This window comes from Drosophila busckii, chromosome 2L (assembly GCF_011750605.1).
Source record: "Drosophila busckii strain San Diego stock center, stock number 13000-0081.31 chromosome 2L, ASM1175060v1, whole genome shotgun sequence".
In the NCBI taxonomy this organism is placed as follows: domain Eukaryota; kingdom Metazoa; phylum Arthropoda; class Insecta; order Diptera; family Drosophilidae; genus Drosophila; species Drosophila busckii.
In genome coordinates, this window is record NC_046604.1 from 12,638,480 (window position 1) to 12,657,303 (window position 18,824).

Below are 18,824 nucleotides of genomic sequence, written 5' to 3' on the forward strand. Positions count from 1 at the left end.
CGCAATGTCAAAGTGTTGCTTCCTCATTTGTGGCTAACGAAATGTATTACGTATACGCATATTATAAAAAAAAAACGCTGCTGACTTGTGGCTGCGCCAACATTCCAATTCCAATTCGCATTTATTCTGCGGCTAGGCGATAAGATTTCAATGGTTTGTGTGAAATTCTAAACAGCAGCACATGATGCAGTTGCGCATCATCAAAGATCTCTGCTTACCTTAGTTGGGGTTTTTCATTTCTTTACCATTTTTTGTTGCTGTGTGTGTGTTTTTTGTTTTTGTGTTACTAATCCAACAATTTTTTCCGTTAGCTATGCGCGTATCCGATTTCAATGCTGAAATTGAATTGCGCGCGGGCTTCTGTGGGTTTGTTTAAAGAACTTCCACGTTCAATTTGTTTTCGTTTTTGTTAAACGGAAATTGACATTTTATTGAAGAGTCTCGCGGTTTGACTTGTGATTGACATTTTGGGCAAACGAGCAAACACGTAACTTGCATCATATTTCACCCGCAGATGTCGTTGCTGTATACGATTGATACTGAAATATAAAATCTCTTTTTGCAGTTGACTGCAATTGGTCTGTGAAAAGAAAAAAAAAACTATTGCTATATCTTCTTCATAAATTCTGTTGCTCAATAACATTCATTGCATCAGTTCGCCGTTTCATACATTTTTCTTTAGAAATTACTCATATTTCAGCACAGCAGCAATTTCTTGTCTTGCTTACAGGTAACTTTTGTATATTAAGTGCAGCTTAATACAGAAAAAATCCCAATATACAGCAATATTGCAATTCTGTTGAAATTTAATTTTGGTCGCGTGTCCGCTTAACATTTTTGCTTACTGTTAATGCTGACATAACATAAATTTTGTATGTGCAAAACTGCAATTAACACAGAAATGTAAAATGTTCCAAGTCAATGGCTTTTAAAATTAAGTTCAAGCACCTCAAATCATCGCGTGATCTTCTCTACCAAAAAAAAAACGTTTATATGCTGATTTATCAAAATGTAGAGCTTAAGGCTTTAATTAACGCTTAAAGCTGGAATGCAGCTTACACTTTGAAAGCTCTTGCAGCGCAACAAAAAAAATAACAAAAGTAAGCGCAGCAGCAGCAGCAGACAAAGAATTTGTCTTTGGCACGCGACTCAGAGCAGAGCAACCGAAAATGTTAACCGGCTTTTGCTCTCACAAAAAATTAATCATCGACTTTCAACGGCATGCCAGCCCAGCCAGCCAACAACAGCTAAGGTAGACGCAGCCGCGCAGTCAATGTCGACGCCGCTGCCGCTAGAGCGCGTCGCCTGTTAACATTCCTGACATAATTTCGTATGTGAGTAAGCAAACAAGTTCGGTTCAAAAATTAGACGTCATCAACAGCAGCAACAACCACAATCAAGTTGCAGGGCCACACAAAGTTACTTTGACAATGCCTCTCAAATAAAATTTGGTATTTTTAATACGATTACGCAAAAATGTGCAAGAGAGCCGGCCGCAGACAATTCAATAGAGCGGAAGCAACATGTTGCCAAAGCAACCAGCAACATTTTGCCAATTTAGGCAACAACAATTGCAGCCGGCTCGAGCTCGAAGAGCGGCAAAAAATAAATAAATAAATAAACTGTTGCCCATAGCGACCATGGCATGCTCTTTAATTATTCATTTTAAAATATTAGTTAGCTATTTGTAATTGCAGGCAGACATTTGCTATTTACATTTCATTTTTTTTCATCAGCCAGCGACTTGCATAACTGTAACTAAGTGAGCGCAGCTGGCAATGCATGCTCTTGCTTTTGCGCTTGCTCTGCTGCTGCTTGTGCGCTCTCTGTGCAGTTGGCGTCGCAGCCGGCTCAAGCTAACATTGTGACTTGAACTTGCGCTCAAGCCAAAGTCGTGAGAGCGCGAGAGTAAGAGAGTGAGAGCGCGCGCTTACTTAGTTTCTGCTGAGTGTCTGTTTTAGTTACTCGCCCAGCAACAACAACAACAACAACCACATGCGAAGCGTCGCTGCGACAACGTTTGGCTTATTTTATTTTAGCTTAGGCCGCTGCCGCTGCCGTCGCCGCCGCCGCTCTTCTTGCTGCTGCTTGCCGTTGTTATATTCAGTTTTGGTCTCGCGCCTTGAGTCGTTTATTTTAGTTAGTAACGAGATTTCAAGCGGTCAACATACATAATATTGGCGGTGCGGTTCAGTTTGAGTCTAAGCCGAGCTACAGTGCGTACACTCTAAAAACGATATCAAGCACCGATGTGTTAATACTATAAATAGTGCAAGTGTAAGTGTGTGTGTGTGTGTCTGTCTGTATGTGTGTGTGTGTGTGTGCGCGTTGTGCAGACATGAAATGAATAAGAAATTGGAAAAGCACTAAAACACAAAAAAGCGCAAAAGAAAACGCAAAGAAACGTGGTTAAGCCGCAGCAGCGATCAGCAGCAGCAAAAACAACAACAACAACTGCAACAACAACAACTAAGTACGTTAATCAGAAAATATTTTGGCCCATTGCGCGCGAAATATTTTGTTGCTATACAGTAAGTCTTATATATGTGTGTGTGTGTGTGTGTGTTTAGCAACAACAAACAAAACGACAGTTATTATGCATTGCAGCAAAATAGCAACAAAACTAATGCAAAGTTGTTGATTGTTGATTTTGGTTGCCAAGAGTGAAATTATTGAACAATAAATTTGGTTGGTGGTGGCAAACACAGTTGGCAATGCATAAAGAGTAGCGTAAGAGCGAGAGAGATAGACATGGCAAAAATTAAATAAAAAAAGTTATATTTTATTTGATTTATTGCAATTTGTGCAATTGCATAAAATACAAAAATTGCAGCCAATAAATCAATTGTTCAAAATGATTAAATGTAGCGTTTAATTTGAAACACAGCGACAACAAATTGTAAATTAATACAATAAAAAATGAACAAAAGCTAAAGCTTTTATTATAATTTATATATCGCTGTCAATGTGTAAACGTTATAATTATATTTGTTTTTATTGAATTTGTTGCACTTGTTGTTTAAGTAGTTGCTTAAAACTATTAACATTTTATGAGTTTGTTAAACAATTAAGTGTGAGCAGCTGTTGAGCCGATGCGAGACCTTATGGAGTTCATTGCTACTTGTCACCAATTTTTTTGTTGTTGTTGCTGACACATAGATAAAAGTAATAATAAATAACGACAGCAAAAAACAAAAGCAATTGACACACAGCCAACAACAAAAGCGCGTGTTAACGTCAACGCCTCTAAGCCAAGGCTTGCAAACTGCGCTCGCTCTCTCTCTCTCTCTCTCTCACTCACTCTCTCTTTCGCTCTTTAATTATTTAACATATCAATTTTCAAGTTGTATACAAAATCTGAATGCAACACATTTTAGCCATAAACAAAAGTTTGCTTCGAGCTACTCTTGTTACCCAATTAAGCAATTGGCTAAAAAGTTGATCAGCTGCTGAAATTGCTTTGCTCAAGTTGTTAGCTCGTCTACGCTAATGGAATGGCAAGTTCAAGGTTAAGGATAGACCATTTAGAGCTGCTGCTGCTGCGCCATCATCAGTCACTTTGGCTTAGCCAGTTATGGCCATAAAGATTTTGTTTGGCACGACTTAAGACAGACGTGAGATTAAGCACAAAATGCTTATGCCACACTCTATAATTTATGTGATATATTTAAATGGCTGCAAATATCTTACAGGTGTTTTTTTTTTTGTTTCGTTGCGTTGCGTTGCTTTCTACTCTACAGCAAAGAAAAGAAAAGAGAGCGATAGAGATTATAAAGTAGAGTAAAAAGTGCAGAGCGTGTGATAGCCAGGAAAATAAACTAATATAAATTAGTACAATTAATTTATATAATTTAAAAAATATATATCAAGTTTCAATTTCACTTATTTAATATATTAAAATGTTTCAATGCCTTAAGGTCTTCAATTTCTTTTCTAATTGAGTTAAAGTTATGCAATAAAATATTTTTAAATATTATATGGGCTTAAAATATATTTAATATGTAATAATTTTAAGCAATTTAAATACTTTTCCATTTCAATTATATTATATAATTCTAAGCTGCAAATTTCATTTTCCTTATATTAATTTTAAGTGCTTTAAGCATTTAAAAAAATGTAACTAATTTTATTTTAATGCTTAAAGCACTTAAAATTCTTTACTAGTCTTTGCTACGCTTAACCGAAGCAGCTTTGGCTCACAATCCCTTTGCAAATCTTCAATTTGCCATCAATCATTGACTACTTGGCCACTTTGTACACTTGTTGCCCCTTTTCGACTGATTGGCTTTTTGTTTGCTTTTGGCCAAAAGCAGTTTGTAAATTGCGCTATGACGTCTGTGACTGTCTGCAAAGCCATAAAACTTCCTGTGCTGCAACCAAATGCGTTAAGCTAACCCAAAACGCATGCCAAGCAATTGAGCAGTTAGCAAAATAAATGAACAACAACAACAACAGTTCAAATATAAAACGCATTTTAAGCACGCTCATTACCCAAATACCAGGCTAAGTCAATTCAATTCAAGTCGATACACAAATATGCCAAAAATCCAATCCGTTAACCTCGTTGCCCGTATGCCCGGCACGTGGATCCATTTAAACTGGTGCAGAGCTACAACAACAATGAAAAAAAAACCAAAAAAATAAATAAATGTTAAGCGACATTAGTAAAGCCACAAATATGTTTTGAATTTTATGAATGAAACGCAAAACGTTTTGAATTTGAATCAAGCTGGCGACAAAATATTTTTTCGCAAATATTTTTATTGTTTTTTTTTTTTTGTTTGCTTTGGCGCGCACCCTGTACATGGCTTAAAGAAAGTTGTTTGGCCAGCAGAAATTAATAAATAAATTAAAATTTAAATGCAATTTAACGTTTTTTAAGGCTGCGTTGCATTTTGAACTCAAGGCTAGGGTATCAATTGTTTGGCTTACATTGCGTGTAGTAGTTGTGAAAAGTATCTGTTGGATACATGGCTTGAATGCGCAAATTGTTGCTGCCGCAATATTTGCAATATTGTTAAAATTTAATTAAGTTAAGCTCTCTCGTTAACGCGCAAACAAACTAATAATAGTAAAAGAAAACTAAACTTAACAACAACTCAAAATTGTTTGTTAAATTGAGCATATAATGTAAGAAATGAATAATTAAAATGTAATGATATATAATGAAATGCGCTAATTGAAACATGCAACTTTGTTTTGCAACATAAATAATTTAATAAATAAATAAATTTAAATGCTTGTGTATTTGCTTAATCAGGAAAGCGCCAAGGAGAAAAAATAAAAAACCAACCGCGTGTGGAGAATTCCCAGAGGTAAGTTTAAAATATAAACCAAAAATATTTCAGCGAATTCACTTAAATTTTTAAAGCGCCAAAATTTATTTTGCTTGCCTATTTCTATGGAAGTTGCGGAAGCTAGAAATTCCAAGTATTTTTATTTTATTAAACAAACAAAGCTTTCAATTGCAGACAAGCCCCAAATAAAGTTAAATAGAACATATAAAAAATAATTTTTAGCAAAACAAAATGCAGCCGCTGCGCATAAAAAAGTTTTGTGTTATTTTATTTTTTTTGTTATAAAGATAATTAAAAACATTTACACTGGCGTTCAACCACCTGTCGGTCTGACTGTCCGTCCGTCCGTCTGTATATCGTATTTGGTAAATTGATATCGAACCAGTATACTACGCTTTAAATAAACATTGACAAAATATATTGTGTATATATTTTATATATATTTTGTAGCTGCAACATAAATTTATCTGCAATGCTTTTGACGTCAGCGCTGAGCTTTATCTTGATTTCTTTTTCGTGATGTGTCTAATAAATTAACTAAGGCTAGTTACACACTGAGTCACTTAGTTGCCGCATTTCCGTTTATAATTTACAACACCGAAGTTTGTTTTGTTTTGTTTTGCTGAATTTTTGTTGCTGACGCATCCGTGACCCGCATTGACGACAATGCAGTGAAAACAGCTTTAGCCACAGATGCGAAATCAAACACACACAGTATGAAGTTTCGCAGAAAATCGCCGCAAATACATATCTATATATACTATATACAGTCTGTCTTGTTTGTATGTGTTCAGCTGCGTTTTGGTTGAAAGCGCAGTTAAAGAATTTCACAAGTGGCAGTCAAGTTGTTAAACTCACTCATTTGTTTGTTTGTTTGTTTTGTTTTAAGCCAACTCGTTTTTGTTGTTGTGCCTTATTAAAATTAAATTAAAAACTTAATAAATAAACATAGCTGCTTGTGTGTGTGTGTGTGTGTGTAAACATCATAATAAATTTTTGGGCAAATTATGTGTTATTTTTGGCGCATGATTCTTTATTTATTGAAACGTTTAAGCTTAGATCACCGACTAAAGTTTCAGTGCCTTTGACCGACCATTTGGCCAAAACTGGGCAAATTGCGCAACTAATTACAGCCCCGAACGAAACGAACTGACGCCGCCCCAGCCCGCTTTGGCTTTGGCTTTAGTTTAAGCTTCAGCTTTAGTTAGTCATTCAAACAAAAATTGCACACATACCACAACACATGTGCTCAAACTATAAGCACAGTGCTGCGCATAAGTATGCGGGCAAAGAGTAATTGTTGCAGAGCTTTGTGCTTATTTGTTTTATTTATTTACTAAGATAGCGCGCATATTCAAAAGTAGTAACTACGCTTAGTTTTGTAATTAAAATTGCAATTATATTTAAAAATAAAATATTAAATAAAGCAATTTTTTAAAAATTTAAAAATATATGTACTCTCGAATAATAAAAATAATGCTAAATAAAAATGCATAAAAAATTAATTTAGAAAAATAGTTGTAAATTTTATTAAAGCAATTCTTTAATAATTTAAAAATATGACAATACGCAATAATAATAAAAATAATGATAAATAAAAATTAATTTAGAAAAATAGTAGTACATTTTAAATTAAATATTATTCAAAAATAATTAAGAAATAAATACGTATGCTTCAAAAAAATTTAAATTGAATTATTATATTATATAAAAAAAAAAGTTTAATTAAAGCAATTTGTTAATAATTTATATATATGACAATACATAATAATAATATAAATAATGCTAAATAAAAATGCATAAAAAATTAATTTGGAAAAATAGTAGTAAATTTTAAATGAAATATTATGCAAAATAATTAAGAAATGTATACAAATACAACAAAAATATTGAAATTGCAATATTTTACTTAAATTTGTTCTTTTAAGTTGAAATAATATTTAAAGCCACTACAAAAACCTAATAAAATAATTGTGCTTGGTTTTGATAACTTAAAGTTAAATAATATTCAAAAAAATACTTTGTTAATAATAATATAATATAATAATAATATATGTCGTTGATTGAGCGTTCCCTTTGCTCTTTCTTTTGTAAACAAACTGCTGTTACTTCCTGTGCGCATATGTGACACTTGTCACAATACGTTTTGTCACCCAGTGTATGCAACTACTGTATACAGCTGAAAGCAATAAGCAATAATGATAACACAAAGCCATGAAAAATGCCAATTTTGTTGCCAGCAGCAGCAGCCTTCGTGGCCACCACGTACGTGTAATTTTAATTAATTTGCTTTTTAGAAATTTTCGTATTTTATTTTATTTTTGCGCTAGGCTAGGCTGTAAAACTGTAAAATACAAAAGTATAATTTGCACGTTGCGGCCTCAATTTAGACATTTGTATATCGATCGAGCAGCAATTGAGCCTCGATTTCATTTCATTTCATGTTTTTTTTTTTGACTCATCTGTGTTTTTGTTTGTTGTGGCGGGTTTTTCGCATTTATGGCCAAGCATTAATCATACAGCCAACACATATATATATATAAAGATACATCTCACACACATATATATATAAACGTTAATAATACGTTATGTCTTGTGTGTAGCACTTGTGTGTGTGTTTTTTTTGCTTTTGACAATTTATGATTGGCCATTAAGCTAAACGTTCGAATTGGCGCCAAGAGGCGTGTGAGCTGCTGCTGTTAATCGCTGCTCTTCAAGCTGAACTTGAATTGTTGTTAAGCCAAAAGGCCAATGAACAGCTGTTGAACAATATGCTAGTTATAGTTGCAAGTTCTTTGATTGGGATTTCACTATTCCCAGCTCAATCTCTGACCTCAATTGCAAATGGCTCAGACTGCAGTTAAGTTTGTTGTTCAAGCTGCTTTTGAATTGTTTGATTTTAACTACAAATTGTTGCCATAGCTGCGGCACATGTAGCAATGTGGCACAAAAGTGTTGTAAGTATCAACTAAAATTCATAACAATGACAACCGAAAACTTTTTGGGTACAGCCCCCCCGAAGCAGAGAAAAAACAGAAAAGTTGTTGGTAGCATAAACAAAAACCTTTTCCTTAAACTTTTGCTTGCCTACAATTTGCATTTTGTGGCTACCGAAGTGCTGAGTGGCAAAGTGGGTGGGGCGCTGGGCGTTGCACATATCCGAAATATTGTGTCAAATAAGCGCAAAAATTTTAAAGGCAACGAGCAGCGTCATAAACAAATGTCTGGCAAAATGCACAGCAAACATTTTCAACAAATGTCAACGCGTTGAACGTGCCAAGCATAGATACAGATACGTAGCTACAAGATACAAGCAGTTGAGATAGAGTTGAGGGTAAGCCAGCAGGCAAATGATAAACTTGCAGTCAGTTGAATAAAGTTCGCTCAAGCTTTTTGTCACACATTTTTTTTCTTTGCACTCGCAGCGTGAGATTAAAATACATTAAAAAAATAAATAAAGTAAAAAGCGCAAGCAAGTGTGAAAATATTAAGTTGAAATTAAAGAAATAAATAACAAAAGTTTTGAAATGTGAGTGAGCTGCAGTTTGGTATTAAATACAAATACAAACTTAGTTGCTATATTGCTATATATATGCTATATGCTATATGCTATAACAAAATTTAAATTGTGCGTAAGAGGCAGTTTGAAATTAAATAAACAATAAATAATATAAATAAAACAAAGCACCGAATATTGAACGAGAATGTGAAGTAGCTTGGTATTATTTTAAAAGTTTACATAATAATAATAATTATACATGCTTTAGTTATTTATATTATTGTAGCTTGTATTAAATAAAACAAAATTTAAATTGTGCGTAAGCAGCAGCTTGAAATTAAATAAATAATAAATAATATAAATAAAACAAAGTTGCGAATATTGAACGAGAATAAGAAGCAGTTTACATATCTTAGCTTAATAAATATTCATGAATTATTTATTTATATTATTGTAGCTTAAATTATTTCCAATGCTAAATTTTAATACAATTTTGTATCCATAGCAGCGAACATATTATGAATTAATTATTTAAGAATATTGATAATAATATAAAAATACATAATAAATAAGAAACATAAGTAAATTTAATTTTTTATATAAAATATTTTTTAAAATAAATAAGTAACTTTAATTTTTCATATAAAATATTTATTAAAATAATTAAGAAACATAAGTAACTTTAATTTTTCATATAAAATAGTTGTTAACTAAGCAGAACAAATTTTGCAACCAGTTATTATGCTCGACTTTTTCAACCCTTATGCTAAATTTGTTACTTTGATATGCAATTTATTTGCTACAGATAGGGTTAATTTTTTGCTTAGAATATATGAATTTTTGAAACGTAATTTTAAACAAACTCAGACTGTTTTTTAACCCTTTTTTTCAACAGGGTGCATTTCGACATGTGTTGAGTTCTAGGGAAGTTTGCTCGGTTGCGCTGTCTAGAAATTTTACACATGCGGAAATAACAATAATTGCTGCTATAACATTGCAATGACAATGTTGACAGCAGCAACAATAACAACAACAACAACAATGTAACACAATTGGCATTGATCCAGAAAGGGGAATTTTCTGCTGTTTTTGTTGTTCGATTTACAACTTCTACGTAAAAATTTTGTGACTTGCTCATCAACTCGTTTATGCAGCGCAATAAATTTATAACATTTTGGTTTGGAGCGCTCGCCTTGACTGCAAAATTGTCACTACAGCTGTGTGTGGCCCACTTAAGCAAACAACAATAAGCAGCAGAAAAAGAACAATAAGAATGATAATAATAATAACTTTGGCTTTAACTTTCATTTCTTAAAGTTGGCCATAAGACCTAAAGCTGTCACAAATCCGCAGCCTAAATTAGATAAACATGTAAATGATTATTGACATAAAAAGGACAGAGCTCAAGCTCAAGGATAAGGGGAAGGAGGGGCATGCTTAATATGCGTATGAATAATATGTTGAGGCCAAACAGCGCAACAAAGGCGAACACAATTGGCAATACAAATTGACATTTTATTTGCCTTTCACCTGCACAGACGGAAGAGAGAGATAAGCGACAGAATAAAGCGAAAAAATCAAGACCATATTAAAGTAATTGACGCTGGGCCAAGTTATTTATGCTTGTGTACTAAGCATGCAGCTTAAGCTGTCAGTAGCTACTAAATGTATCTGCAAGATACAAGCTACAACTTTAAGTTCATCTGTGTGTATTGACAATACATTAAGAGTTCACTTTCCCAAATGTGAATGCACTTTTATTATTATTGTTGCTGCTGCTGCTGCTATTCGTTGCTCTTGTCGTATACGTGATGGCTATTTTTGTATTTTGGCCATTGCTCTACTTTGAGCAGAACAGGGAAGCGCGCACATTAAATTTGTAAATTTTCGTGTTGTGGCCAGAAAGTTTTACGTCTTCAATTTAAGCTGAGCCAAAAGGTGCACATAAATATAAAAAATAAGTAGCTTAAACAAATGAATAAAGCTCAACAGGCGGGCTTTAGTTTATTGCTCTAGTTTTAGTTTAGAAAGGCAAATTTAAAATGATTTGTGTGTAGCTGTTGCTTCAAAAAAAAATATTTAAGAATTTAATTTAATGCAAATACAGTTGGAAGTTATTTTATATATTTTTAAAAAATATTTATAGCAACTGTATAAATTATTTAGAGCAGCTTAGCTTTTATATTCAAAAGCTAACTATTTATATTAAGTTATATAAAATATTTCAAGCTATTTACTTTATATTTATAAAAGCTAATTATTTATATTTTGTGTTAAATATATAAAGCCAGCAAATTGATTTCAATTGAGTGTTAAAGCTTTAGCTTTATTTCCTATTCGCTCTTAGTTAATCAAGTCACGCGCTCTGAGGGTCAACGCTGGCGCTTCAAGGGGATGGGGCAGGAATTAGGTTTTTGTCTACGACGATTACGGCGATTAGTTGTCACACACACAGTCTATCAATAACAAATAAGGCAGCTGCTGACATTAAATCAAATCAAATTAAAACACGAAAATTTAATTACGCATAAGGTCAATCAAGCCGCTTTGGCTTTGGCTAAATCAATTGCCCAGCGGCTGTTTAGCTGTTTAGCTTTACCCAACCAACAAAAACAAATATGTACATAAATAATAATTTTAGGCGTGTTACATTGATTGCCATTAACAATTTATATATCAAGCATACGCCACGTAGCAATTAAATTCTAAAATTAAGCTGCCAGCAGTCTAAACAGATAATTAGCCTTGGCAAGGGCTTGGCTATTTGGCTTGCATGTAATGCCAACTTTGGCAAAGATCGTGCTAAAAATAAACTAAGAATGCTGCGAAATTGTAAATTACAAGTTTGGTGCACGCTTGGGGCACTTAAAGGTAATTTGCCCCCCCATTATGGTATAAGGGGCCATCTAACGAGCTCAAGAATAGAATTGAAAAGCGATATGCACTATAAATAGTAACGAGCCACAGCAATTGTGCGTGCTCTCGCTCTCTCTATCTCTCTCTTTGGTCCTGTAATAATGGCCCATAAACGATGAGAGCAAAGTTTTCGCTGTGTTGATTGACATAAGGAGCAAAGTGGAGTCATAAAAGAACTTGCTGCAGATGAATCAACATTCCAAGCGGTCAACGTACCACCATCAGCCATGTGGCATGCCACAACGTACGCTCTTTGACGAAGACGACAACGACAACAATAACGATGATGATGTTGCACACACACAGAGCAGCAAAAGCAGCAAGCAAAACAGCCAAGCCAGGCAGCAACTCTTAAGACAAAGACTGTGAGGGCAATGGGCAGAGCAATGGGCAGAGCATTGGGCATTGCCATTGCCATTGAAAGCGGCTGCTTAACCAAACCACAATGCTCAAATACACTGTGTCCAGCAGAAGAGCAAGAATAAGAAGAAGAAGAAGCAGAAGCAGCGCGCAAGAGATGCCAGAACGTAACATTAAAATAAACGCACGCTGATAAATCTTCAGGCAGCTTCAGTGGCAGCCTCGAGAGTCTGCAGCAAGCGCAAGCCAAAGGGCCAACCAGAATTGCAATCAAATGCACTACACTGCAAGAAAAACATGGGTGTGCCATATATATATAAAAAAAAAATTGTATAAAAGAAAAACTAAGCATATAAAATAAGCTAAAAAAGTAAGCAAAAGACATAAATTTAAAATTAAATTAAGTTTTAATAAATATTTAAAATACTGCAATATATGAAAATAATCAAATATAAACTTAATGTATTAAAAATATACATAATAAATAAATATGCAATAATTGGTGTAATAATAATAATTAATAAAATACATAAAAAATATGAAATAATAATTTATAATCTAAATTTATATAAACTATCAATGAAGCACATAAAATTTAGAAATTGTTAAGCTTGCAACAACTTAATAAATTCTAAAGCATGCATATTAAAATAAAAATTAAATGCATAAAATAAATTTAATATAAGCAAGAGACTGCAGTAGCTAAAAACTAAATTTATAATATGTAAGTTAAATAAAATAAAATAAATAAGTAACATAAGTTAAATAGTAAACTTATAAATGAGCTTAGCGTGTTCTAAATTAAATATATTACAAGTTGCTGCAGCTTATTTATATATTTTATATATTTAATTTAAGTTTGCATTAAATATATATTTTATTTTTATTTATATAACCAACTAAAGACTCATTGCTTTAACTTAAGCATCAAAACTTTACTTCAATTCTATATAAACACAAATTTTCTACAACTGTCAGTTTGGTTTTCTCGCAGTGCACAAATGATTATAGCTACATATGAGTGTGAGTGTGTGTGTGCGTGTGTGGCTATGTGTGTTTGTATAGTGCGTACGTGATGCGCACAGCTTTGGTTCTTTGGTTCGCTCTCTCTTAGCACAATGGCCAACTCTCAGTTGGTGTGTCCGCTTCAACTGCCAGAGCCCACAGCCTCAGCCTCACAGCCACTTCAGATGCACGCACACATCTCGCACATTGCAGTTGCGTGAAATTCCAAAGATGCTCAGATGCATTTACGTTGACGTTGCAATTACAAGCACAAGGCACAAGCAGGCCGACTGGCTTTCTTTAGAGGCTGCGGTCTGCCTGTTTACTGTGCGATTATTACAAGCATGAAAATAACAGGCTTATGGCCAATGGTTCAGTCAGTCAGTCAGTCAAGTCAGCTCAGCTCTAAGACTTACTTAAGTGCACAGGCAGAAAGACAGTTACACACTTTTATTTAATTGTAAATTAAATTGAATACCAAAACTTAATAAATATTTGAATGTTTGCCCAAATATGTATAAACATTATTATGCGTGCGTGCATTTCTCACATATCTCAGTTATCGTTCTCTTTAGTCTTTCGTCTTTTTCTTTTTCTTTTTCTTCATTTTCATTTTCGTCTTATCAATCATAACGCACCGAATTCGGTTTGTTCAGCTGCCCGCGCTGCAGCATCGAGAACTGCAAGCCACGTGCGTTGCCATAGCGCGTCACCTGCCCAATTTGATACTCAGCCGGGCCGGGTCCGGATTTCTTAACCGCCGGCAATGCGGTGCGACGTCCAAACGAATATTGCGGACCACGACGCATGCGCGCATCGCAGCTCTCAAAGCCAAACGTACTGGGCAGCGTATAAGCAGCCGGTCCAGGTCCTAGCCCCAAGAGAATAAAAATTATTACATTTTATTGTAAATATTTAAATTTATAGGCGCTCACCTGTTTGTCTTGGCATAATTTTTTATATAATTTATACTTTTGTTTATTTATTTGTAAATGGGGCTTATTGTATCGGATTAATTTTGAGCTCTCTATGAGTTGTTTTCGAAATTGTTTGCGATATCTGACTGAGCCTAAATATATATATAAACATATACACAACTGACAAACTAATAACACGCCCACTAGATTACGTAGCAAACAATAAATAGCAACAAATATTACAAACAAATGCGCTAATTATAGCCGCAGCGCTGTTATTAACTTTAATTATTTCAAAAATAGTCATTTATTATTAGCACCTAAGGCGTAAAAAAACATTAATTAGTTGTAATGCACATGCCGGGCGACTAATTAATTTTTAATGTGCACCCAAATTGTGCGATAACTTGCATTGTTCTCGCTCTCACACTCTTCCTCTCTCCCTCTTGCATTGCTGACAATCATTCATTCATTTATACACATGGAATTTTTATAACAATTTCATGTCTGACTGCAGCATTCTGACAGGTGAATCCGTCCGTCCGTCCGTCTGCTCTGTCAGTTCGCCGGCTGTTCATTAATCTAAATAATGTCAACTTTTTGCCCACGACTGTCAGCCGGACAGACAAACAGACAAACAGCTGCGACTGGAATTGATATAGGGCTACAGTTCAGCAAATTTGACAAGCAAATTATAAAGCTCGCAGCTTTGCTTTAATTTATATAAATTTAACAACAGCTTTAAACACTTTGTTTAGCTTATTCATAAATCATTTTTAATTAATTGGCATTGTTTACACAAATGTATTTACTGCTTATTAACTAACTAACTTACTGCTTAATTAACTACGCATATTTTTTCTAAATATTGCTTTTATTTAAATTAATACAATTTAAAGCTTTGTCTTAATTAATTCATCAGCTATCAATTTAATTCTCTGCTGTTTTCAATTAATAGTTCAAACTTTAGCTTATTTGTCGCCTGAACTTTAAGTCTCATTTTTTTATGCTGTCAATTTTTTAATGCAAAAACTTTTGCATGCGCTGCATAAATTAAGAAAGATGCATGCAACTTGAAAGGCCACTCAACAAAGTTGCCACAAAGTCTTCAAATGACGCGCCTTGAACTCAAAAAATTTTAACTAATATTTTTTTTTGTCTTTTTTAGCTACAGCAAGATGCACAGAAATGAAACGAGCGTGGGAGCAACAATACAGGATATTGAAATTGTAACAAATTGGCAAATGCCGAGTGAGAAATGCAAAAATAATCAACAACGTGGACGTGGACGAAGAAGGCGGCGACGTGAGCAGCTAACGGTAACGGCTGGCAGCCATTTTGCTGGCATTTTTTACTGCATCAATTTGGCAATTTGGATTTGCTGCCTAGCCCTGGCCCTGGCCCAGGGCACAAATGCCGGTAAGTGCTTGAGCCACTCACATCAGTTTTTAGTAGCAAGAGAATTCCGAGTTGCTGTTGCTGAAATAGTCGTCGGTCTAATAAAATTCCGTTATGAGTTAAATGATTTGACATGCAACAAGCGACGCCCACAACACAACTGGCTAACGGGTCGTATGTGCAATGTGTGTGTCTGCCTGACAGACAGACAGAGAGACAGGCACGAGCTCAAACCTCAATTAAAAGCACATCAATAACATTTGCCACACACACAGCAGCACACACAGCTACTTGCCCCATTGTTCATGTGTGTGTGTGTGTGACTGTTGCATGCCACTTACATGTGGCACACAGCTGCTTGCTGCTGCTGCTGCTGCTGCAATTGGCACTTCGGCTGCCTCGACTTGTCGAGTGTTTGAGCATTTCGCTTATGCTGCCAATTTCGAATTTGATTTATTTAACAATTTAGCATTACTCACAAGCCAATATGCCACAAACTGTGGCAAGGCATCAAGCTGCACTGTTTTACTTTATTTTTTTTGTCAGTGTGTGTCTTGCCATATGTTGCAAATTACATTGCAAATTATTTGTATGCCAAGGCAGCAAAACGGAAAAGCAAAATTATGTGAAAGAAATTTTATAAAGTTACAAATTTAACATTTTTAATTACTATAAACAAAAAAATATTTATTTGCATTTTAAAATTATTTTTTGTGCATATTTATTTTTAGTTTGTTTGTTAAAATAGTCTATAGTACTTAATTTAAATTAATAACATTAAATTAAAAAACTTTAAAAATTAAAAATTAATTTTAGTTTAAAGAAATTAAATTTTCTATCAACAGCATAAATCCAATATTTATTTTAATTTAAATGCAGCTTTAAATATTAAAGACAAACTAATTTTTGCTTACAATTTAATTTAATAAATTAAAACCTTATGTTTACATAAATAATTATATTTATTTTTTAAATACTTCATTGCACTTTAAATTAGCACTTAGCGACAATTTGTGGCAGGCAACAAATAAAAACAAAATACAAAATTCACTAACAGCAGCGAAAAATTAACGCTAATGCGACATTAACTAACTCAGCTGAATGACACGCCCACGCCAACAGCCCCGCCCTACCCCAGCCCACTTGTATAGATAACCAGGGCAACGCTAAAACAGTTTTCTACACCAAAATAAACGCCAGGCAATGTGCAACGATGCCCCAAAAAATTTAAGCAGGCAGCAAAAAACACAAGCAGACAAGAAAAAAGAAAAAAATGCAAATAAAAATGGAAAAATGGAAAACTTTGTGCCCCCGAGCGCAAATTTGAAAAGCGCTTTAAATGCTAAGCTGCATTTAGGCGCGTTGTGTTTTGCTCGCAGACAAGTCCTTGCATGTCCTTTGTGTGTTTACCAGCAGGGCTTAAACATTTTTGGCGTCGCACTCCCGTTGCTGCCACTGCCACTGAGACCGCAGCCAGTGGCGTCAAATGAGGCAATGCCCCAAACTCTGTGCCCCGCTCCAGTGTGTCCTGTTGCAAGTTCGCTGGCGCTCGCGGAAGTGGCTGCTGCGGTGGCTGCATGTGTTTGCTTTGCGCGCCCTTTACTGCCACGCCCCCACCAGTACCCAGCCATTGGACTTGCAACAGCTGTTCGTGTGTTGCAGCTGCAATTTGGCGGCCCGCTTGGCATTTTTTGGCGCGCTCAAGTTCAGCATTTTTAAAAGTTGAGATTTGCCACAGGCGCACAAACCTCAAACTTTTGTTTTTTTCTACTTCTATTTGTGCAACCAAAAATTACAGCAAATTAAAGTTGCCACATTTGCTTTAACTACAACATTGATTTTTAGTCTTTGCCACATTTACACTTTTTTTTTTGCGAGATTCTTTTCTCTATATTTTGTGGTCTAGCGGCACGAAATTAATTTTTAATTTTTTATAAGAGCAACCTTTTTAATTTTCAATTAAGCGTTTAAGCAAATAGCACAAAGGCTTACAGCCTGTCACACTCTCTCTCTCTTTCTTTCTCTCTCTGTGTGTGTGTGTGTTACAACCTAATCCCAAACACCAATGTTAACTTAACCTGCTTAGCCATGTGGCCAGAACGCCGCCGCTGCCATTTGCAGTTGTCCATGCTAAAAGGTAAAAATTGTTGCAAAACCAACTGAGCTGAGTGGAAAAAAACGTTTTTTATTTTATGGCTTTGTGCGCAAGCAACAATTAAATGTTTGTGTATGCTCTAACATTTATTAAAAATATAAATATAGAGAGCTAAGCTTCGTTTTAGTAATATTTATTAATGTTTGCAAGCAGCATTCATTAAGCTCAAAATACAATTTTTAGTCAAACTTAAAGCTTATGTAAATTTTTTTAAATTTAAATAAGTTTATTGCAACAAATATAGATTTTAATTTAATTTTAAGCTATCCATTATTTGCTTGCTGTTAGTTAATAAATAGTTAAATTAAAAAAAAAATTAATTATAAAATTTATATTAACTTTTTTATTAATGTAATTAATTTTTGTTGCAGACAAGTTGTTAAATATATTTTCATGTTGTCTAAAATTAATTTTGATAATTTTTCAACTAACTGCAGTGACTATAGCAATCAAATTTCCTAGTTAGTGCTAAAAAACAAAGTGTATAAAAAATAAACACGCTTCGAAACTTTTGTGTGGTCAGTTTAATGGCATTTCGCTCAATAGAAGGCACCTAAAGCGGTTAGAAACATGAGCGAAAGCAAGGAAAGGGGCAGAGGAGCGGCGGCACTCAAGGTTGAAAGTCAAAGAAGCGAACGACAGAGAGAGAAAAGCTAAAACAAAAGCATAAGCACGAACGAGAGCCTGAGCCTGAGCTCGCGCCCAGGTTTAGATTCTATGAAAAGTGCATTTAAAATTGAACATAAACAAAAGCAACTGGAAAGTCAAGTGAGGAGGAGCAGTGAGCGCATAGACAGGTGGCAAAATATGCAAAGTGCTATAACAAACCAAAAGTAAATCCTGTGCACACACACACACACGCAGGCAGTTCAATTGTCATTGTGTGTGTGTGAAGGTTGCAAGAGAAATAAAATCGACAAGCTGCTATAAAATGAACTAAAATTTTAAGCACAGTTGTTGCAGAAAAAGCGATTTGCATATTTTTACACACATACATGTGTCTGTGTGTGTGTGTGTGTGCTTGTGTGTGTGCAGTTAACAAGACAGTTGTGCAAACAATACACCCACATAACTTGCATACAATAAATCTTGTGACGTCTCGAGAGAAAGACGTCACGTAGCCAACACACACACACAATCGCGTTAGTGTGGCACTTGCTCTTCCTGTTTCCTGCCGCACACACACACACACTCACACCTCTGTATGCAGCAGTTGCAACTGCTCATACTTTGTTGTTATTATTGTGTGTGAAAATCTTTGCAACAAGACGTTCGTT

General features: G+C 34.6%; 2 protein-coding genes across 7 annotated transcripts in view; one reads left to right on the forward strand and one right to left on the reverse strand.

Moving 5' to 3' along the window:
- Positions 1-2,156: 2,156 nt before the first annotated feature.
- The window catches only part of LOC108608422 (mucin-5AC), a 28,609-nt gene continuing 11,941 nt past the window's right edge, over positions 2,157-18,824 (forward strand). Inside the window, exons 1-3 of one of the 6 annotated variants that reach the window (XM_017999785.2) lie at positions 2,157-2,277; positions 5,261-5,315; positions 15,163-15,413. In XM_017999785.2, the coding sequence (XP_017855274.1) occupies positions 15,173-15,413 (241 nt within the window). In that variant the 5' untranslated portion in view covers positions 2,157-2,277; positions 5,261-5,315; positions 15,163-15,172. Of the gene's footprint in view, positions 2,278-2,352; positions 2,532-5,260; positions 5,316-8,818; positions 8,827-15,162; positions 15,414-18,824 lie in introns of those variants that run through there. The other 5 variants (XM_017999789.2, XM_017999786.2, XM_017999790.2 and 2 more) reach the window with 5 other exon arrangements.
- LOC108608424 (outer dense fiber protein 3-like protein 2) lies at positions 13,674-14,122 on the reverse strand. The gene is made up of 2 exons (XM_017999791.1): positions 14,013-14,122; positions 13,674-13,948 (listed from the first exon to the last, which is right to left on the reverse strand). The coding sequence occupies exons 1-2, from the start codon at positions 14,026-14,028 to the stop codon at positions 13,701-13,703; spliced, it is 264 nt and encodes an 87-aa protein (XP_017855280.1). The 5' UTR covers positions 14,029-14,122; the 3' UTR covers positions 13,674-13,700.